Below are 21,947 nucleotides of genomic sequence, written 5' to 3' on the forward strand. Positions count from 1 at the left end.
GGACTGGGGGACCGTCCCTTCAATTACTCTTGAAGGACTCCTCTTCTCCCTCCCTTCCCCTCCCCACCCCTTTCAGCCAACCCTAGCAGGATCTAGAACTTGTGCAGTCCTTCCTAAGAAGGCTCGGAGCTTGTCTGCAGTTAAGACTCCTAGATCCATAGACTGGACACTTGGGGAATCCCGTTACCTCCTCCTCCCTCTCCTTTACCCTGAAAGAGAAGTCTCAGCACAGTTATTTACAAAGATTTATTACAGCACGGGAATGGTTCAGGCCTGGAGTCAGGAAAGAGGGGAAGGGGGCTGAGCAGCTGGAGGACAAGGAGAACCTGGCTCCCCCACCGTGCACCCCCCATAAAGACTTAGTAATAGGCGGCATTCCTGGCATGAAAGCACAAACAAAACGCAACAAAGCAGCCTCTGCCAGTCCATCTTCCAGGCACCCAGGCTGGGGAGCAGGTAACAGGGGAAGACTTCCAAAATGTTGAGGCTGTGAAAAGGATGCCTGAATGCTGGACCCTGGTAGAAGCCAGTGAGAAGGGTGGTGACTTGGAATTCCCCAGGGGATGGAGGATCTAAGGGCAGTTACAGGTTTTCAGTACACCCTTTCCCCAGATCTTAGGGTCCTGCCCTGTGGTTTCCTGTGCCCAGGGGAGAGGGTCTGGGGAGTAGAACTGTGAAGAATGAACCTTCGTCCCCATTGACTGGGCTTTCCAATGCAAGCTCTCTCACATCCCATCCCCCACTTGGTGAATGGGGAAATGACTGGCAGGGGTAGGCATCAGGTAGCAAGTTCCCGGGGACTCTGGGCATTAGCCAAAGGTGGGCAAACAAGCAAACACAGACCAGCCTTAGTCTTCTAGAAGTCAGTAGCCACAGCCCTAGCGCGTGAGGGGAAGGGTAAAAAATAGGGTGGAGACAGAGTGGGTTTCTGGGGAACAGCAATGTCCCCTCCACTTCCTTCCAAGAGATGCGAGGCTGGGTGCCTATGTGCCAGGCTCAGGGTGGGCAGGGCGCTGTGGCTCCTCCTCAGGCTCTGCAAGGCAAACAGAGGGACTTAGGGCCTGGCCACGTCCACCAAGATCCCAGCCCTGCCTCCCCTCCCCCCCACGCCCAAACCTCACCATTTAATGCTGAGTCTTCCACTTGGTCCTCAGAGCTTCCATCTCTCTGGGGCTCATCCAGAGGGGGTGGGTGCTCCCAGGGACCCTCCAGACCTTGACCACAAGTTGTCTTCTGCCCAGCTGGGGACAGGAGAGAAAGGATTAAAACACAGCCTCTGAGCATCCATCTGGCCATTCTGGAACATGAGCTGAGTCTGTCAGATGGTTGATGTTAAGCTTTCTGAGGGCATCATGGTGTAGTGGAGAGAGCACTGGACTAAGACAGCTCTTCCAATGACTAACCATATGACCTATATAAGTCCCTTGTTACCTCTCTGAAAGGGATGGTAAGAAGGAAATTGTGTTGACTGCCTTAAATAAGATAATAGTTAACACCCTGCAGCCCAGTGCTGGCAGCCGGGGTGGTGGCGATCTATATTACTCCTTGGTCATTGCGTCATATGATCCACTGCCCTGCTGCTTTTCCTGAGGGAACAGTCTCCTTTCACCTTCTCTTCACTTGTGCTGGGAGTCTCAGGGGGAGTTGACTCAACTCTTCCAGCTGGAGCTTTTGCCCCCGTGGCTGATGCCCCCACTGCCAGTGCAGAGAGGAGGCCCACGCCATTCTGTTTGAATGCAAGGGATGGACACTTCAAGCAGGGGTGGTTGCCTATTTTCATCCCCATAAGTAATGGGACCAAAAAGTTCAATGCACACTGGGAGGGACTGTGGCCAGGTGTGGAAAAACACAGCCATGGGAGGGGCTGAGATCCTCCTGCTTAGGAATTCTCTGGGCCTTGGGACCCTCTGTGGAGATTTTTGGATCTGGGGCCACTAGCCCTGAGGCCTTTCGGGTAGGTGTTAGGCCCCTCCCTGGCCCCTCTTTTTCCAGGCAGCTGGGGCTGGAGGCGCAGAGGACAAGGTTGGCTCTTGAATCCTAGATTTTCCATCTAGACACTAGAGGGCACCCTCTCACCTCCAGCCTAGGAAATAACCGGCGAGAGAGAGCCACATGTTCCTGGAGAGGACTTACCAACCAGCTCTCTGCCTCCCTGTGTTCAGAAATACAGGTGATGGGGGCACTGGACACTCCTAGTCCTCTCTTCCTCATCTCCTTGCACCCCCTCACCACCATGGGTGGTAAGTCCTTTCTTAGGTCTAGCCTCAAACCTCATGTGGCCTTGCCTTAATTCTTAGGAAAGAGAGGAATTATTGGGGGAAACCTGATTGGGAGAAGGACTGAGGCAAGGATGGGAGCAGCCCAGGTGTCAGATAAGGCTGAGTGCGAGGCATCCTGTGGGGTGAGAGGATGGGGAGGCCCTTGTGGTGTGACTGCCGTTTACACATGTGAGAAACTGTGAACTGGGAGGGGGAGCCCCAGGACACTCAAGGAGGACCCCCACCTAACCCATGGTGGGGGAACCCAGGCTTCACAGCCCCTTCAGCTTACCAGACCCCCTGCTGCCCTTCAGGACTTCAGCCTGGCTGTCCTCCTCCTCCTCCTCTTCTTCGTCATCCTCCTCCTCCTCCTCCTCCTCCTCTCTTGGATAGCCCAGTTCCCTCAGCTCCCCCAGCTCATCCTCCTCCTCTGAGGCCTGGTTCTCGTTCAGGTTGCTGATGGACTGCAGGTGAGACTCGGCAATGCGCTGCACGGCTGGCACGGGGGGACCCGGGAAGGCAAGGGTCAGCCAAGCCCAAGAAGCAGCCCGTGGGGCGGGAGAAGCATGTGGCCCAGCCCCCTGGCCTCCTTCCAGTGGGCCTGGGGCAGAGCTAACCCCCTCAGGGGTCTAGTTCAAAAACTAAAGGTGGCGGGTCAGTCTGCTGGGGGCCAGACCAGAGTAGAAGCAGTGGGGTGTAGTCTCTTGATCCTGTTTGGCTTTTAAGCTGTCCAAAGATGCTGGTCCTCCAGAGGCTGGCACAGGCAGCTCCCCACACCACAGGGTGCCAAGCTGGACAAGACCAGGCGGGCCCAGCAACAGCTTAACATTCTCTGGCTGGGGAGCTGGATTCTCCAAAGACCCGGCACTAGAGACAGTGCCCACCAGCTACAGCCCTGGGAGAAGGCACAGGGCCTGTGGGCTAGGCCCTGGGAGATTTGTCCCTTTCCGTTTCTAGGGAAGTGCTCAGCATGCTTTGGGCTCACTGCTCACCCCGATCCTGCCCACCACCTCGTGCTGGATTTGGTCCCCACTTCCTGGCCCCATCATAGATGCCCCTCCACACACCTCTGCCTAGGAGGTAGGAGAAGTCTGAGACTGAGGACATGAGTCTGCCGCCAGCGACATCCATGCCTAGGGATGTGGTGGCTCAGACGCGGCCCCCACAATCTTGACCCACATCCCCAAGCTTCAGCTCCCTTTGCGGTGACCTAGAAAGCAGCAAACACCACCCACCCCCCCAACACCACCAAGGCCTGCTGGGATAGGGCCTAGGAAGGGAACAGTGTGGGCAGCTGGAGAGAAGTTTCCAAAAGATGGAAAGGAACGGGGGCTTAGGAGAAAGGGGCCAGGGCTGGGGGACTCTGGGAGAATGGCAGGGGGTAAGAGGACCCCGTGAGGAGTAGCTGGGGCAGAGGCAGCAGGGGGCCAGGAGCTGGTGGGATTTTAGTGCATATAGGCCACTAAATTCAAGGCCCACAGGCCAGATGCTGACAGCCAGGGGCTGTGGTTGCTGCAGCTACTTCTTGGTCCGCAGGCGGCCCCTTCCGTCAGAAAGCCCAGGGGGTAGATCCAGGCTGGAAACCTCCGGTGCAGGGAGCAGGGCACTGCACTCCTGCCAACTCGGGGATGGGCACAGAGGGTGCATTGTGCATACCCACTGCCCCGCCTTGCCCCGAGCTTCCCGCCCAGTGCCTCTTGCTGGCTCTGGGCAGACTATCCAGGCAATAAAAGCGCAATAAATCGCCCTGCCCTCTCCTTGGGGACTCGGCAAAACTTCACCTTGAGCCAAGTGTGAGAGCTCAGCCTTGGAGAGCCCCCCTCAAGTCAAGAGTCAGTGTCCACCGTCCCTTGGGGGCCTTGGGCTTCTCCCCCTACAAATCCCCAACCCCACCAAGTACTTTCCCTTACCCAGAAAGGGACTGACGCCTGCAAAATAGTGCCCTCCAGGTACAGAAGGGTCTGCTGAGGGTTGGAGGAAGGGGGAAGGGAGGAGAGGAGGTGGCAGCTCGAGGAGCAGCCAGACGGGGGAGGAAAGTTCAGTTCTTCAGATCGTGAGCCACAGCGACAATAGGTGTGCGCAGCCCTGTGCCGGCGCCCCGTGAGCCTCCCGCACCTCCTGCCTCCTCTCCTGCCTCCAGCCTCCTGGGGCTCTCTGGGGTCTACCCCACCTCTCCTTACCCTCCCAGCTGCCTCCTTGCTCTGGCTCCATCTCTGGGACCCTGAACTCCCCCAAGTCTCCCTTTTCTTTTTAGTTTTTTTTGGCAGTGGGTGGAGGTAATTAGGTTTATCTATTTAATTTTTTTTAATGGAGGTACTGGGGATTGAACCCAGGGCCTCGTGCACGCTAGGCATGTGCCCTACCACTTGAGCTATACCTCCCACTCCAAGTCTCCCTTTTTAAGTTCAAAGGTCCCCACCACAGCAGTCTCCCAACCCCTCTCCTGGCCCCTTTCCCCTGCCTGGCCTCTCCCTACTTAGACCCTTTTAAATCACAGCCCAAAGGGGCAGTGTGGATGGGGCACAGTCATGGCCATTGCAGGACACCTGGGAAGCACCCTGGCCCGGTCTTCTTCACCCCAGCCCTCTGGGCCTTACGCACAATCAAGAGGCCAAGGGGGGGCCCCTTCCCTGTCACAGCCATTTGCCCCCTACCCAGCCCTGGGTAGAGGAGAGAGATTTCTTACATTCTGTCCTGAGAAGATGCCACCTCCCTCATGACTGTTTCGGGGGCTGGCCTTCTCCACATCCCTACAGGTAGGAAGTCCTTCCAAATGCTGAACCCACTGCCTGCTTGCTATCCCTACATCTTCCCGTCCTAGGGGAAGAGAAAGGGCCCCTGCCCTTCTCTCCTCTCCTCCCGGCCTCTCTGATCCCAACCATGGCGGGCAGGCTGGCAGGTACACCTGTAGACCTTGGCCAGTTGCTGGGAACTCATTAAACCCATGCCTGAGGGAGCTCTCATCACACCCTTCTGGACTCCCTCCCTCCCTCCGTGGGAGGAGAGGGCTGGCCAGTCAGGAAGAGCCTGGGGGGGGGGGGCGGGAGGTGAAGTGGGGATGGGAAAGCATCCTAAGGCTTAGTTAGGAAGAGACTCTCCCCACACTCCCACCTGCCCCAGCTTCTCCTCCAGGTGTGTCTCCCTCAGCTCCACAGCTGGAAGCCAAGTCTCCCGGCTGGCCCCGAAGACCCCTGGTGATTTCACATCTGCTCCTCTTTGCACATCTTCCTCCTTCTTCCGGGAATGCCCCTCCGTGCCTGGTGTGAATTCCTATTCATTCTTCAAATCCAAGCTTAAACGTCCTCGCCTCTGTAACTCTCCCTAACCCTTTGAGGTGAAGGGCCCTGAGAGGGCAGTGGCCAAATCTTACTCTTATTTTGTCCGGTGCTCACCAGGGGGTGCCTGGTATATACACTAGGTGTTCGATAAATGAGTGCTATAGAAATGACTTGCCTTTAGAGAAGAAAAGCAGGAACAGCAGCATCAGTGTGCAGACCTGTGCAAATGTCTAGGGATGGGAGAGGAGAGCAAGGGGTGCTGCCCAAAGGAGGTGCCCTTTGGGGACGGGGAGCGGGAGGTGGCCTGGCGCACGCTTGCAAAGGAGGCTCAGAGCTGAATCTCTTTAAGTTGATGCCTGCTTGTTATGTGGGGCCAGCTACCTCTTTTCTTTCAACCCCTCAACCGGATTTTAAGACCCACGCGCCACCCTTTTCAGCCTCTCGATCATTTTTACAAGAAAAAAGAAAGAACTTGTCTCTAAATAGGGATTGGGGTGGATACACAAGACAATCGCTCTCCACTGACAAAAGCTTGGCATTTCACCCCCACCCCCAATGTCAGCCCAGTTCCAGGGGTCAAGGGAACAGCCAGACTGATGGGTGGGGGGAGAGTACCTTTCAGTGAAGGGGGTGTGTAGGCACAGGGGTTGGGTCTCTTCGACTTGAGGTGGTGCCCTTCTCCTGAGGCTCTCTGCCGGGGAAGTGCCAGGTTAAATGGGCGCCCAGAGGCCTCTTCCCTTTACCCTCCCTCTGTTCCATCCCGCCATGGCAACCTGGGCCCACTGGTCTAGCCTCTGCTGTTGGGTCCATGCACAGCTGCCCCTCAGGTGCTGCACCTGCTGAGGCTACCTGGTGGCTTTGGGAGGGTCTCTGTAGCTGTGGCCTGGCTCAGGGCAGGACTTTGGGTTCTGGAGGCCCAGCCTGAGTCTGAGCAGAGGAAAGACAAGGGCAGAGGAGGATCTGCTGGAGGCACTCTGGCACCAGGCACTCTCACCCAGGTGCCGGTTGATATGCTAATGTCCTCCTGGGTGGCACCCTGTGTTAATTGGGAAGTGATCCCATCCACCCCCACCACAAAGGGCCCTGGCATGCCTCCTTCCAGCTGCCCCTGGAAACTCACCTGGTGGGGGGAGGCCTCCTCTTCTGAGGGAGGCCACCAATGCACCAAGCCGGGAAGAAGAGATAAGAGGGAGAGAGGGAAGAGAGAAAGAATCCAAATTACTTTCCCCAAAGGTTCAGCCACTGTGCCCTTTTCTTCCTCGTGTTGGGAGGTGCCTGGTCAATAAATGAACCCAGGAGAGCTGGGTTCCTGGACCTTCCCCCAACCACCACCTCCATCTTCTGCTCGGTCTCCTACTCTGAGACTTTGACAGGGGCCTCAAGAAGGCATCAGAGTTAGGGTGGGGCCAGGACTGAGGGGCAGGGAAGGGGCCCACCTGGCGAGGAGTGCTCTGAGAGCCGGAACAGCATGGCAGGGGTTGGTCTTCTGCGCCGGATCTAAGGAGATGGAGAAAGAGATGGGAGATGGGGGGGGCGGGTGGCAGGATGAGCACCTGCAGCCCACCCCCAGCAGGGAACAAACAGTGCTTTGGAGTCCCCAGGGAACTTTTGGATCAAAGACTGTCAGAGCTGAAAGGAACTCCATAGCTCACCCAACCCCCTCATTTTACCATGGTGAAAACCCAAGGCTCAGAGAGGTTCAGCAAAGACCTCAAAGCAACACAGCATACCAAGGCAGAGAAAGGACAAGAAAAACTCATCACTGGCTCCCAGTCGAAGCCTATTCCACTCCATGGCTACTCCAGAACATGTACCTTCCTTCCTATCTTCCCCATCAAGGCCTTTGAAGACATCAGACCTCAGGACTTAAAGCTGGCTGTAGAAGATGCCCTGTGGGCCATGGCACCCTCGTGGCCCTGCCCACCTAAGGTCAGCTCAAGGACTCTAAAGAAACTGGATCCAGCTGCAGAGAGAGGCTGAGCATGGCACCACAGGCACCTCCAACCTCACAATGAGGCTCAAGTATGGGCCTGAGCCCCAGACCCACAGGGGCCTGAGGGTGGTCTCTGGGGGCCTGGGTCTGGGCCCCTCTCTCAAGCTACAGAACTCTTCGCCCAGTCTTCATAAAAAACAAAAAGTTGCCCTCCTTGGTACCTGAGCCAAGCTGAAATGGGGGTGGGGGCAGTGAGCACTCCCAGTAACCAGCCTCCTTCCCCCAGCTTGGCAATCAGACCAACTGTCAGTTAATTAGGTCCCCTCCGAGCTCCAGGGAAATGCACAAAAAGAACCAGGTGAATTAAACTGAAACTGCCACCTCCCTCCTCCAAGCTCCCAATGCTGCCCTCCAGACCAAAAGCTGCTAGGGCCCGGGAACTAGTGCGCCCCCCATGACACCCTATCCCCCCAAAATGACTTGGCCCCACTCTCACTGTCCTGTTCGGTGCCAGCACATCTCAGCAACAAGTGAATGGGGTACAGAACTCTCTTCTTTCCCTCCATCACAGCCCTCTAACACCCCCACCCCCAGCCTTTGGAAGCCTCCAGCTCACAGAAAAGCGGTCCGGAGAACTTAGTTGTCTGTGTGAGGAGTTCTAGCTCCTGTGATGACTGGTCACCCTCCAACCCCACGTTGTGGCTCTGTCCAGCGCCTGACAGGAGGTTCTAGAGGTCAGAACAAGGTTCTGGCGACCCCAGGTCAGGCACGCAGGGTGGGACTAGGGAGAGGGCTAGAGTGTGGGGCTGCCAGGCAGAGGCGTGCTCGGTGTAATGGGTCAGTGGACCACGTTTCTCACATCTGAGCCACACCAGTGGTCCACGTGGTGGCTTAGGAAAGAAGGGCACTGTGCAGGGTCCAGAGGACAGTTTTCCCTCCCCAGGATCAGGACGAAGGCCCCGGGAAAAAGTTGCACGAGTCTCCAGCCAACTTCACGCGCTGCCTCGCGCGCCCTGGCCACTTCCGAGGCGGGCCCGGGGACTCCTTTGCCCCTGTCCCCAAGGATAGTTTCGACCCCAGAGCACAGAGGAGCTTGGGTGTTGGGTGGGTGGGGCGCGGCCGGAGGTGGAGCGCGGCCCCCTTACCATCTCCACCTGGCGGGGGTCGAGCTGGCCGGGGGTCGCGGGCACCGAGAACTGGATCTTCTTGCGGTCCTTGGGGTCCATGGCTGGCGGGTGGTCAGTGGGGTGGGGCGCGCGCCGCGGGGTCCGGGGCTGCGGTCCCGTCTCGGCTCCCCGCGCTGCTCGGGGCGCCGCGGCGACAGCGGGCTGAGTGAGGCTGGGAGGAGGAGGAGGGCTGTTCACGCACAGATAAAAATACTGCGCCGGCGAGGGGCGGGGGCGGGGGGCGGCCGCCGGCTGGCCTGCCCTCGGGGCTCCGGGCGTCCCGGCTCTGGGGCTCGCCGGAGCCTCGGTCCCCTCGCGCCTGCACCCCGGGCTCCCTGGCTCGCGGGGCTGGGTCTCTCTCTCCCTCGCTCTCTCTGTGTCTCTGGCTCTCGGTCTCTCCGCCCTTCCTCTAGCTCCCTCGCTCCCTCTCCGCGTGTCTCTGTCTGTCTCTGCCTCGTTCCTTCTCTCCGGGTGTCACCCTCCGGCCCCAGCCTTGGGGTCCCCAGCCCGTCCCCTCGGCCTGGGACTGGCGCCCGGCTGCTTGGTGGGAGGGCTCAGGAAAAAGTGGCCAATGAGCACCGAGAAGCGTGTTCTCCCGGTCTGGGAGGAGGGTGGGGAGTGTGAGAAAGGACCGAGGGAGCGGGCTGGGGGCCCCCTGCCGTCTCCCCAGAACTTGAAGCTGCATTATTGATGGAGTCCAGCAGGGAGGATAATGGGGGGAAGCCGAGGGGAGAGGGGCAGCGGGGACTCTGACTTTAACCCTTTCCTGGCCTGGATACATGGAGTTTCACAGGGAGGCCTGTGAGGTCGTGGAGAGAATACCACCAGCGTGTCACGCTGTGAATGGGGGTGTCCTAGAAAGCGAGTGAGTGTGAAAGAGCCGGTTGTGCGTGGGAGGACACGTGTCAGTCATCATAGCAGAGTGTGTGTGAGTGCTGGTGCCTGTAGCCCTATAGCTAGGGAATGCGTGTTGGGGTGGGGGTCGGTGTAGTGAGAGAGTGTGTGAGTCTACGTGAGTAAGTGTGTCAGAGTGTCAAGGATGCGGGTGTGAGTGGCAGGGTGTGGGAAGACTCTGTGCGCGCGGAGGAGGGGGTGGGGTGGGGGAGGATGTCAGAGGCTGTCAAGGTGATGGGCAGGCGTGTGCCAGCTTGCGGGGTGGGGGAGGGGGGAGAAGTACTGTATCTACAGCTCTAGCCTGTACAGTAGAGAGGGATGAGGTTGTGATCCTGGGAAAATTCCTGTGGGGGCAGGGAACGTGTCCCTGCCATGATGTACCCTGGATTCACATGTTTCCTGCCTTTTCTCCACAGATCTAACATGAGGGAGAGAGACAGAGCCAACCCAGGGGGACAGAGTCAGGGGTGTGGGGAGGCAGCATGTTCTGGTACACGTGCCATCACGTGTGTGAGTTGGGTGCAGGAACAGAGCTGGGGGGAGAGGTGTGTGTGCTCCTTTCTGAGGTGTGAGTCTCTCTCTCTGCGGAGGTGTTTGTGTGTGTCTCTGGAGGGGGGAAGGGAAGGTGATGGCCTCAAGGGTTGGCGTGTCCCTGTTTATCTGTCCAGGCCCTGGGTACCTTTGCAGGAGACAGTGTTTCCCTCTGTGGGCCAGGGGTTGAGGGTCTGAATGGCTCTCTGTAGTGCTGAGAGGGTGTGTGTGTAGACGTGTACATATGTGTGTGTTTTCCTGGGGCTCTGTTTGTGTTGGCTCTCCTCTCTCCTGGTCACGCTCAGGCCTGGAACAGTCAGGAGTCCCCCTCCCCCACCCAGCAACTTTTCCACTCCCAGTCCCACTGTGCTGGGTCCTTGGCAGAGGGAGAAGGGAGCAGGAGGCCAGAGGAGTCTTGTGAAAATGGGGTCAGGGTCACATGCAGTGCCCCAGAGTCAGTACCCACTCTGGGGGAGGGGGAGAGGGTGGCAGGAGGGCAGAGCTCTGCCCATGGGCATTGGCAGCCCTGGCCGCTCAGCACCACCCCCCACCCCCAGGCCTGGCTCAAGTCCCGCTGTGTTTGTTGACTTTTATGCTTGTCGGGAAACAGCCAGATGCCAGGTTGCTGACCTAGGGGTGTGGGCTTCTCTGGCGGCCCCTGGCTTTGCCCAGGCCCCTCCTTCAGATGGGTTGCCTTAGGGGGTGGTAAGGATCAGTGTGGCGGTGCTTGGTGCTTTGGGAAGGTGAATGAGGAGGTTCAGGGAATCAGAAGGGGCACAGGAAAGGCATGGCCCAAGGAGTAACCTGAGTAGCCACTGGGCCGAGGTGAAGCTGAGGGGCCTGTGGCCTCCAGTGCTGGGGGGTGGGAAGATCCTGGGTGGGATGAAGGGGACGGAGAACAGCTGGATCAGTGCTGAGAGGACTCAGACAGGAAGGCATCATTACCAGAGGAAACTCAGAGTCCATCCGAGTTGAGAAAGCCTTGGGGACCATAGTGGCTGAGGCTCATTTGACCAAGGAGGGCTTGTTTATGGAGGTTCTGCCAAAAGAATTGGAGTTCTGGGAGGCCCTGGATCTGCAAAAGTTCCCTTGACCTAGGCTGGGGCAATTGAGAAAGGAGACTGTCCCCTCTTGGGTAGGTGTAGAAGATGGGGTCTTTGGGGGGATTGGAAGGGTCTTTGCCCTCTTTCCCCAGCCTTTGTCCAGTTACCGACAGCTCTGGCTGCTAAACCCTGTGGCCAAGAAGGACGTGGAAATCTGGCTGACAGGTACAGACACAAGGGACAGACAGGAAGGAGGAGGAAGGGAAGGAAGGATGACAGAGACAGGAGGTGAGAGAGAGAAAGGAGGGGGAGGTAGGAAAAATCGAAAAGAAAGAGAAAACACATGTGAGAGATGGAGAGACAAAGGGAGAAAGAGAAAAAGCCTCATGAAGGAGAGAGGCAGGAGACAGAGATGGAGAGAGAGTAAAAATAGCTCAGCATTAAGATAATTGCAGCTCACAGCTCTGCCCTCCGTTAGGAATTAAATGAGGTTTTATTACTTTGATTTTTCTCTCCTGGATCCTACGCGACTTCTCAAGAACTTGGGGAAAAGTTTTTCAGGTGGGCGGCCAGGTGGCGGGGGCTGCGTGGGTGACAGAGGAGGAAGGGAATGGGTCTTCTGGTAGCTAGGGGAGGTGTGGGCGAGGGCAAGGAGTGGAGAGGGGCTGGTGAGGATGGGGGAGCCCCGCAGGGGCTGGGGGAGGCCGCCAGGGTCAGACGCATCCCAGAGGGGCTGAAAAGCAAGGGGCCAAGGTGACCTCCATTCTCTTTGACTTGGAATTAATCATATGCAAATGAGATGTAAAAATAATATGCCACTCCTCGGTTATTATTCTTGAGTTAGAAGCACAGGCAGTTGGGTCCAAGGAACAAATTCAAGACCTTGTTTGACTTAACTCCAATTGAACTATGGGTCTTTCTGCTTGGACTGACAAAAAAAGTTTATTGTAGGGCATCAATTAATGTATACTAGGTCTGACTGAGCACACTGTTTTGAGCAGACAATTTCTCCTCACATAATTGCCTGCGGCCTGCCACGGCGCCCAGCATACAGGAGGTACTATATTCACCTCGTCTGGAAGTGTGAAGACTTTCCGGGAGGTAGGGAGAATGGACAATCCCAAATATCCCCTCCCTTCCCCCAAGCAAGATACAGTCTGGTGGACAGAACATAGACCATGGAGTTGGACAGACCTGGGTAGGAATACAACATGTGAAGCTAACTGTGTGACCTTAGACAAATTTCTTAGCCTGTCCATGCCTCACTTCTTGTGTTTCAAAGCCCACTTCACGTGGTATCTGTGAGGATTCAAAAAGATAAAAGTAAAAAATTCCCCAGCCGTGTACAACGCTGCTTGCTGGTCAGTATTCAGCAAAGGTTCCAGCTTCTGTAGAGCACTAAGGGTGCAGTTCCGAAAATGGCCCGCAGGTGGCGGAGTCGGCCGGGGTTTGGGCTCCTCGGCTGCTGGCACTGCGGGTCTGTAGCTGGGCATCACATCCCTGACCTTGGCACCGCGGAGCTGAGTCGAGCTGGCTGCGTTGGCATGTGGCATCTGGAAGGGAGGCCGCCTGAAGCCCCGCGAAGCAACCTTAGAGAAACCAGGGAGCGCTAGCTGGGAACACTGGGGCATCTTTCCCTGCTTTTGCTGATGGCAGAGAGAAGGGGGGTGGCGAGAAGGGGGTACAGTTGGGAACTCCAAGGCCCGCCTCTCATAAAACCCGTGGACATCGAGAGGAGACGGCAAGGGCACCCTTAGCAGGGACAATGGTGACACCAAAGCAGGTGGGCAATCATCTGAGACATTCATTCTTTCATTCATTCATCCGTCACTTGTCCCTTCGCCCATTCAATAAATTCACATTGGGTGCTTTTTTTTTTTTAAATCAACTTTATTGAGTTAGAGTTTATATGCAATAAAATGTACCCATTTAAAATATACATTACTATGAGTTTTTGAAAATGTTATACAACATGTGACCACTATCAAGACAGGTATAGAACATTTCATCACCCTCAAATGTTCTCTTTTGCCCCATCCAAGTCAGTCTCCCCGCCTCTCTCACTGGGTGTGTCATAACTCTTAGCACACTATTTTGAGACATATTCTGCCCACCATCTGTCTTTGCATCATCACTTGCCTGACATAGTGCCCAGAATACAGTAGGCACTACATGCTGCAGAGGGGATGGATTGAAGAATGAATGAATAGATAAACAAAGAAATCACAGAAACTGACAACGTGTGACATATATGGAGCATTTGCTCTGTGCTGGGCACTGGGTTAGGCATTTTATATGTATTATCTCATTTAATCCTTATTGGTATCATTCCATTTTACAGATGGGACAAATGAGGCTCGGAAATTTTGCCCAGAGCCTGTGTCCAAAGGCAGACTGTCTGACTCCAGAGCTCTCACTCTTACTGCTGCTTTTATTTATTTTTAAAGCCTTTAATATGGAGCTTGAACTCAGGATGCTAAGCATGTGCTCTACCACTGAGCTATATCCACCCCCACTTCTACCTTTAATCCAATCAAGGTGGGGGAGTAGAAGATCACTCGCATGCACTGGTCCAGGTTTCTCTCTTGCTCAGCATTGGACCTGGTTTCTCTCTCCCGCAGCCCTTTTGGACCCATCTGGGTGGAAAGCAGAAATCAATGTGTTGAGGCTGCCCTCTGGTGGCAGACATGAGTACAGCAATATATGTGCCCTCTGGCGCCCCCAGGTGGGATATTGAGAAGAGTGAGCAAGCTGACAGCCCACAGCGGGGGCAGCCTCAGCCCCGGGCACCTGGAGACCCCCTGCTCTGGCCACTGCCTGGTGCCCCCCGAGGTGCCAGCTGAGGCTGCCCCCGAAGAACGCCAGCTGCCGGAGCCTGCCGCCTCCCACCCCCTCCACCAGCCTCACACACACTCCAATCCCGGTCCAGTCGGCTGCTTCCATTCCCTGAAGAAGAGGCCCTAAAGTTAAAACAGCTGTTAATTTATAAACCAATTTTTCCGTGACTGCTTAATAAATCGCCAGCAGCTGCTCTGCACACCCCCCCCCCGCCCAGGCACCCGGCCCCGAGGGCTGCATGGAGAAGCTCAGTGCCGCCAGCCTGCCCCTCCTGCCTCCTTTCCCCAACTTTCCAACTTGCCCCCATTCTCCCAGGAACTGGGCATGTGTTGGGGAAACCCTGATGAAATCCAGCTTCCCTGGGCTTCAGTGGAGTGGAGAGGTGAGGGTGGTTTTTCACTCCTAGGGGGCTGCAGCCCAAAGCCCATCCCTCTTAATGTCCTACAACCCCCAACCCAGGACTCCCAGGCTCAGAAGGCAAGTGACAAAGGTTTTCTTAGTTCCAGGGAGCTAAGGTGTCCAGATTCCCTAGAGAAGCTCCCCTGAGCAACTGGGAGTTAAGGAGACCCTGGACTCATCCCTGAGAGCATTGGAATCTCAATTCCTGTATCAGGGTGGTCCCCCGACAGATGCTAACACACTCGCTGACCCTGCTATTCTCTCAAGGCGGGGGCTGAGAGGGGGCAAGGAATGCTGGGATAGCATCCCAGCTCTGGGGCGATGCCCACACACACTCATCCCCAGGATAATGAGAGGAGGGATTTGGGCCTCCAGAACATTCACTTTGCCCAACTTCCACTAGCCTATAAAAGGCACCATGAAAATCCACACGGGGTGGGGGTTCTTGTGAATGGCAGACATGAGGAATGTTTTCTCTGCATCTGCAAGTTCCAAAGGCACCCAGGGTGAAATGCCTGCTGTTACTGTGTTCCCTGAATCTGCTGGGCTGCTGGGCGACAGGGTTCATCTGGCCATGCCCCTGTAGACACAAAGAGCTCAGCAGGAAAGGGGGAGCAGGGTGGTGAAGCACATCAGGTCAGGAGTTCAAATCCTGCCCTCCCCACTACTAGCTGTGTGACCTTGGGCAAGTACCTCAACTTCTCTTTCCTTCCTCAATGTCTCCATTTATAAAATAGGGATAATAATTACAGAATTATAAAAATTAAACAAGCTGAGGCACACAGTAGGTGCTTACAGTTAGTGACAATATTATCTTCTCATCCCCCTGCTGGAAAGAGCAGAGGCTGGATCTGCTAGCCCCCCACAAGTAGCAAATCTTGGGATGGGGATACTTGGGAGATTTCCAGGGGAGGGGTCAGGTAGGTGTTCAAGGGACAAAATTAAGGAAAAACCAACCATAGGGGGAGGGAAATATCTCATTGGTAGAGCACATGCTTAGCATACATGAGGTCCTGGGTTCAATTCCCAGTATCTCCATGAAAAAGAAAAAAAGAAAAAACCCAACCAGGATTTCTGAATGATGTGGTTCTGACTGGGGTGTCTCATTCTGGGCCCTTCTGTTCCCTCCCATTCCTCTACCCAGCACCTCCCCCTGACTCAGGCAGCTGTGGCCTTTCCCCAGCCTGCTTCTTAGGAAAGAAGATTCCACCCTACTCCAGCTCCTGGAGCCCCCACTTCTCAAGAAGCAAGTTCTCCCCACAGTCTGTCTAACTGAAATCCCTTCCATTTCTTTTCTTGTTCTAGTCAGCAGGAGCTGTCATGACCCTTTTTTTGCCCCACCCCCAGAGACCTGCTGGACTCTGCTGTCACACAGGCTGGGGGTGAATCTGGCTTTGCTGCATCCTCCCTGTTTGCCAGAAGCAACTTGGTCAACCTCTCTGAGACTTGGGTTCCCCAGCTCTGGAATAGGGGAGAATCCTGGAACCTGCCTCCAGGGTTGTCATGAGAGTTGAATGAGACACTGCCTGTGAAGTTCTTATCCTGAGCACAGGGCCTGGCTCTCAGCAGGTGCTGAGGACATCGTGGTGGAGAGAGAGGTGGCAGAGTGTGGTGATAAGCACCCAGATGCGAGAGCTGGACTGTCTTGGTTCAAATGCCACTCCACTCCTCGCAGCTGAGCGACCTCAGGCAGGTTGCTTAACCTTCTAGTGCCCGTGTTCCTCCATCCATAAAAGGGCCTGTAACAGCACCTATGTCCCTGGGTGGTTGTGAGACATCTATAGCGCTCAGAACAGGTCTCAGCTAAATAAATGTTCCCCTGAATTAACAGTATTGTAAGTTACTGTTATTATTATTGACCCCACTAGAGCTCTGGCCCCATTTAGGCCTTGCCCCATTGGGGGCTTGTTGATGGAAGAAGGTTGGAGGGTGAGCTGAACCAGCCTGGAGACGCTGGTATTGGGGATCTCGGCTCAGGACAGCTCCACAGGCTCCCCTTCCTCACTCTTCCCACCTCTGACATCCCTCTAGAACCCAGCTTGGGCTCAATCAGGAGGTCAATCAATGGTCCTGCAAAGCAGCCAGCCCCTTCCCTGTGCTCAGGTTCTGACTACCTCCTAGAAAAAAAGCAGGGTCCCAGGGGTCCACTCAGCCCAGGACTGCTCTGCCAGGGTGCCAGCTGGTGCCCACGGGGGCGGGGCAGCAGTTTGATCATGTGGAAAGGGAAAGCTGGAGGTAACCCTAGCCTTGGTGGCCCCTACCAGAGATATGACAGGAGGTATCCAGGGTATGCTGGTGGCTTCCTTCCCCTTGGGACAGGCTGGAGTGAGATCTAAGCCTGGTCTGTCCCGTGCCTCAGTTTACTCAGCCATCCCGGAAATGGAGACTTCATTTCTGGCTCCCTGGGGCCCCAAAGGCCTTGGCATTGGCCTTTCACAGCTCCCTGCCCTCTTTCCTTTCTTAAAGAAACCGAGCTCAGCCGCCTCCTCCGCGCCCGGATTCTCTCCTTAGAAGCCACCCAGTGGGACACTTAGCCCAGGAGGGGAGAGGAAAAACCAACCTAGTGCTGGAGACCGCCTCTGCAGGGCTTGGGGCTGCACCTCCAAGCCCGTCTGGGGCCGGGGTCACCGGGCGCTCTGCGTCCCTGCCCCTTCCCACCGCCACTGGCCCTTTAAGAGCCTCTCCGCGCGCTGCCGTCCCGGATCAGCCAGAGAGACCATTAAAATTTTATGCAGAATGAAAATGGGCCAGGTCTCCAGCTTCCTCGCTCCCATCCAATGATTTATTACTCGCAAATACCACAGAACTAATTAGTATAGTAATTAATTAATACGTATTTGCATATTTGCATGTGCAATTAGTGCAGTGGAGTGATTACTGGGAGAATGAGGGGCCCCGGATTGTCAGATGTGAGAGGGAAGTGGCCTGGAAAAGAGTTAGTGGGAATGAACTTTGTAGGGAGCGCGAAGGCGGGGAGGGAGGGGGAGGCGAGCGGGGCGAGGCGGGGGCCCTGGGGCGCAAGGCCACCTCATGGGGCGCAGAGCGGCCGCTCGGGGCAGCGCCTGGCCGGGGTCCGCCTGCTGCCGCCGGACGCCGGTCGGGGGTCGCGACCCCGGCGCCCCCGCCCCACCCGCGGCCCCGCCCCGCCCCCGCCGCGTGGCACGGCTCCAAGCGCGCGCCTGATTGTTATGCATTGTGTTTCTTGTTGCGAGCGGAGCCGGGCGGAATGGGGCTGGCACAAGCTGTTTCCCTGCCACGCGGCGGTGGCACCTTAAAGGGGCAGCGCCCTCTTCCCGCCGCCGCCCGTCCATCCAGGCTCCCGCCCCCGCTCCCGCCAACCCCACCTCCCAGCCTCCCGATGGACCCCGCTTCCAGGAGGCGACCAGGGGCCCCAGCCGGGCTTCGGGCCAGAGGGCGCGCGTCGAGGCCTCCCAGGAGCTGGAGCAGCCCCATGGGGCGCAGGGCACGTGCCGAGGGAGCCTGGCGGGCTGGAAGGCGGGCAGCGAGCGGGGTTTGGGCGGCTGGGGCGCGCCAGGCCCTCTGCCAGGCAAGGGGCGGGGTGGTGAGGAGAGAACCGGGAGAAAGCCAGGGTGAGGAGGACAAGGAGATGGAGCCAGTGGGTGGGCTGGGCCCGCTGGGTGCCAGGTGCTTCCTAATAGAACACTGCTTCGCTTCTAATCCTCACAAAGATTCTGCGAGGTAGCGCTCCTTATTCCCATTTTACAGACGGAAAAACAGAAGGGCGTGGCAGGCGGCTAGTAATCAAGTGGTGAAGCTGGGATTCCAGCTGGTCCGTCCATCCCCAAGTGCCCAACGTGGAGTCAAGGGCCATAGGAAAGAGCAACATTCTCTCACTGGGCATCAGGGAGGACTTCCTGGTGAAGGGAGCAACTTATTGAGCCTGTAAGGGCGAGGAGGTCACCTCCAGAAAGAGCTGAGGGAAGAGGGATACAGGGTGGAGAAACCCCATGTTTAATGTGACTGCCCCTTGCCCTCCCTGTAGAGGGAGCCCCCACCTACCCATGAGTAGGGCAGAGACCCAGGTGGGTGCACTGGCTTCCGTGATGTGGGGTCCTGGACAATAGGTAAATTCTTGGCACCAGATCTTCCCAGTGAATCCTTCTTTCCCTCTCTATTGTAGAGTCTGCTGGTCTCACAGTGTGGAGATCACAGGGGCTTCAGAGAAAGGAACACAAGTCATAATAATGAATAAGAGCTTAGACTCTGAGTCAGAGAGAGCTTGGTTCAAATCTGAGCTCTGCTACTTACTAGCTGTGTGACCTTAGCATGGCAACCTTAATCTCAACCTCTCTGTGCCTTAGCATCCTCGTCTTTAAGTGGAGATAATAGTAATCCCACATCTGAGGTCATGGTGAGAATGAAGTAAGTGTGTGTGAAGCCAGGGCCTGGCACAGATAACACTACCGCTGTATTATTACATTATCATGGATTATGTATTACATTATTACAGAGAGCTCTGAGGCCCCAGGGACAGCAGGACCCCAAGGCAGTAATTGAGGTCCTAGTTTCTAGTCCCAGCTGTCACTCACTTATTGTGTGACACCAGGCAGGTTACTTTGCCTCTCTGTGCTGTGGTTTCCTGATCTGTAAGGTGGGGCATTGGGCCATGAGGCTCCTACCTCTAGACTGTTCCCTCCCCTCCTGTGCCCCCACCCTGACTCCTCAGGGTGGTAAAGCAGGGAGGTTATGGCTAAGTCTCTTTCACACTGTCCTAGGCTCCAATATCCCAGGGGCTGAGCCAAGAGGTCTCTGGTTAAATTGTGACCTCCTGCCCTGGCTGTGCCCACCATGTATACCCCCCATACGTGGCTATTTGAGGCTGTCCTCCTCTAAGCACCAGCACCATTGCAGCTGTGGGTCATTTGTGCCCACTGCCAGCCCTAGATGCCCCACGCACCCATGTCAGGCTCAAGGGAGGCATCAGAGAATGGTCTGGTATCAGGTTCCCAGAAGTCCCCAGGCCAGATCCCTGGTTCTGATTTCTAGGGGATGAAATCTGGACATGCCCAAGTCACAGGCAAGTTCAAAACAGCCCACCTGAAGGAAAGGGCGCCTGGGACACAACCCTGTGCTTTCCCCACTGTCCTGCACTGCCCCAGCAGGTGCCCATGATCCACCGTCAGTCAGGACTCAACCACCCCAAGTGCACTTCATAACTGCTGTTCTTTGGGTCCTCCCAACAGCCCTGAGAGACACGAGCAGGTGGACAGGTGGCACTATTCCCATTTTACAGATGAGGAAGCAGAGGGTTATGTGATTTGACAAAGGTTGAGACCCTGCTACGTCTGGTGCCCTTTTGGCCACCCCGAGCTCCCTCTTCATCAGACTTCCTTCGTCTGCGGACCTGTGGAGGGGCAGGGGTGGGACACCCCAACTGCTCACTTGGAAAACTGACAAGAAATACGGAACAAACATGCGATGATAAACAGAGATTCAGTAACAAAGATTTTTTTTAAAAAAAGAAACTAAGGTTGATCGGGGGCTTGGGGTGAAATCAGTCTTACCTGGATGGGGCTGTTGCTGAGACAGCACTTTCACACCTGTTAGCTCATCTGGTGCTTAGCAGGTGTCTTATTGTAATTATCATGCCCATTTTACAGAGGGGAAGGCTGATGTTTCTTGGCAGTGCTGGGATTTGTGGGGAAGCTGAGGGGAAAAGAGGGAGGGTTTGGAGGAGGAGCTTCCTGCAGGTGGGTTTCCTGCCTTGACTGCAGCCTCTGGTTTCTGGGCAGTGGCAGGACAGGCTTTTGGTGCCACTTATTTTCACTTACTGAGGCTGTTCTGGGTGCCAGTTTCTGGGCCCAGTTCCTGCCTTCCAGGTGGGAGAGACCCATGAGGTAAAGATCATGGTCTGTATCTTGGTAGAAGTGTGCAGGAGGCATTAGGAACATCTGGAAAGGGACATCTAACCCAGAGAGACTTCCTGGAGGAGGTGAGGCTTCAACTTAAAGTTGAGGAACATGGAGAGGGTGCTCCAGGCAGAGGGGACAGCCTGAGCAAAGACTCATAAGCATGAGGCTTGTGAAAGCTTAAGCAGTTTAGAGTGGCTGAGGGGCAGAGTTCAAGGCAGGGACAAGTGTGAAGGGAGAGCTGGGCAGCAGGCAGATCGAGGTCCATGAGGAGCATGACCTGATCCTAGAGGTGATGAGGAGCCACTGAGGGTGCCAGAGAAGGGGAATACCACATTCAGAGTTGCCCTCAGATAGAATGGGCAGGATGAACAGCCTAGGTCCTAGGCGGGAAGCCAGAGGAGCAAGGGTCCTGTGGGAAGTCAGTGCTTCCCAGAGGAGGAGGGCCTGGGCCAGGTCCATAAGGCAGAAGGGCTGAGATATTGGAGGGTGGCTTGGCGAGTAGCATCAGCAAAGAAGAAATGGCAGTGGAAGTGGGACTCATCTGTGTCCCTGGACCTCATCTCCCCTCCCCTCAGGGAGCAGACTTTACCCCACTCAGGGAAGGTATGGGGTAAGGAGAGGAAGCGGCACCCCCCGAGTCTGCTGAGAGGTATGAGGCCCAGGAAGGGGGTCTAGAGCTGGACAGGAACCACCCTGAAGGGGAGGCACTGCGGGGCCTCTTGGGGCCTCAGAATCAGAGCTTGGTGCCCAGGGAATGGGGGTCAAGCACTCCCAGGCTCAGCCTCCATGCCCTAAGCCCTCTATCTGAAGGCCACTTTGAGGGGAATCTGTGACACCCCAACCCTGTCCCAAGTCCCCCTCCTCAGAGTGAAATTTGTGCAAAAGGCAAGAGGAGGGGCCTTTTGGTCTGGGGGGTTCTGGGCTTAGCCCCAGACCTTGGACCTTACTGCTTTAGGAGAGTCTTGGCAGAAAGGCTCTAGTATCCTGAACACTCTAAGCCAGCCAGGCATTAATGCAAGGAGCATTTATTGAGCACCAACTGTGTACAGCCTATGTGACGCACCAGACTACTGAGATATAAGGTAAGTATCCACCATGGTCAGGTCAGGGACCCCGATGGGTAAATGGATCTTCCTAACAGAAAGTGATAAGTATTAAAGCTGCCCTGCCTGGGGAGGTCAGGGAAGGCTCCCAGGAAGAGGTGTCCAACAGGAATCCTCTTGGTGAGGAATGAAAATGAGTTGGATGAAAAAGAGACTCAGGGTCCAGAGCCCATCAGGGAAGGAGTTCTTTTCAGAAAAACAGGACTCAGAAGCCAGAAGTCAAAGGTTATGGGGCAAAGGTCACTCTACTTTGGGAGCAAGGGAACAATCATGACAGGGCTGGCTTTGCTGGAGGACTAGTGGGTCTCCTCCGTCGCCCTTTGTCCCAGGTTCGGGGTGGGTGGGGGGTGCAGCAGGGGTCTGACCCAGGACTCTCAGCTCAAGCCTGGCCCACCTGTCTTTGGGTGGGGCCTAGACCCAGAGCCGGAGCCCAGGCCTCAGGCAGAGGAAGTCGAAGAGAATCCTGGGAGTGAGCTGGAGGTCAGGACAGGAGGTCAGCCCGGGGGGGGGGGGGCTACACCTCACTGGTCCTCCCCCTCCCCCTCCCCGGTGGCACCACAAGGCACGCAGCCGCATATCACTCGTGCCAGCCCTCACCTCCCGGCAACGTCGCCGCATTCTCAGCCACGCC

General features: G+C 56.2%; 1 protein-coding gene across 2 annotated transcripts; it reads right to left on the reverse strand.

The window, feature by feature from the left end:
• Nucleotides 1-231: 231 nt before the first annotated feature.
• PPP1R1B (protein phosphatase 1 regulatory inhibitor subunit 1B) lies at nucleotides 232-9,152 on the reverse strand. Of its 2 annotated transcripts, none has more exons than XM_045520748.2 (7): nucleotides 8,615-9,152; nucleotides 6,973-7,033; nucleotides 6,657-6,676; nucleotides 6,152-6,227; nucleotides 2,551-2,754; nucleotides 1,122-1,241; nucleotides 232-1,033 (listed from the first exon to the last, which is right to left on the reverse strand). In XM_045520748.2, exons 1-7 carry the CDS (start codon nucleotides 8,693-8,695, stop codon nucleotides 984-986), a joined length of 612 nt encoding a protein of 203 aa, XP_045376704.2. In that variant the 5' UTR covers nucleotides 8,696-9,152; the 3' UTR covers nucleotides 232-983. The 2 variants fall into 2 exon arrangements, with proteins under 2 accessions (XP_045376704.2, XP_010958780.2); XM_010960478.3 differs by having other exon boundaries at nucleotides 6,657-6,679; nucleotides 8,615-9,148.
• Between the last annotated feature and the right edge of the window lie 12,795 nt (nucleotides 9,153-21,947).

This window comes from Camelus bactrianus, chromosome 16, assembly GCF_048773025.1.
Source record: "Camelus bactrianus isolate YW-2024 breed Bactrian camel chromosome 16, ASM4877302v1, whole genome shotgun sequence".
Taxonomy (NCBI): domain Eukaryota; kingdom Metazoa; phylum Chordata; class Mammalia; order Artiodactyla; family Camelidae; genus Camelus; species Camelus bactrianus.

Coding starts and splice junctions, on each gene's coding strand:
- PPP1R1B (XM_010960478.3), bottom strand. CDS start 8,695: ATGGACCCCAAGGACCGCAAGAAGATCCAGTTCTCGGTGCCCGCGACC. Junction 7,034..8,614: donor ACCCCCGCCAGGTGGAGATG/GTAAGGGGGCCG, acceptor CCATCTCCTTAG/ATCCGGCGCAGAAGACCAAC. Junction 6,680..6,972: donor CTCAGAGCACTCCTCGCCAG/GTGGGCCCCTTC, acceptor GGCCTCCCTCAG/AAGAGGAGGCCTCCCCCCAC.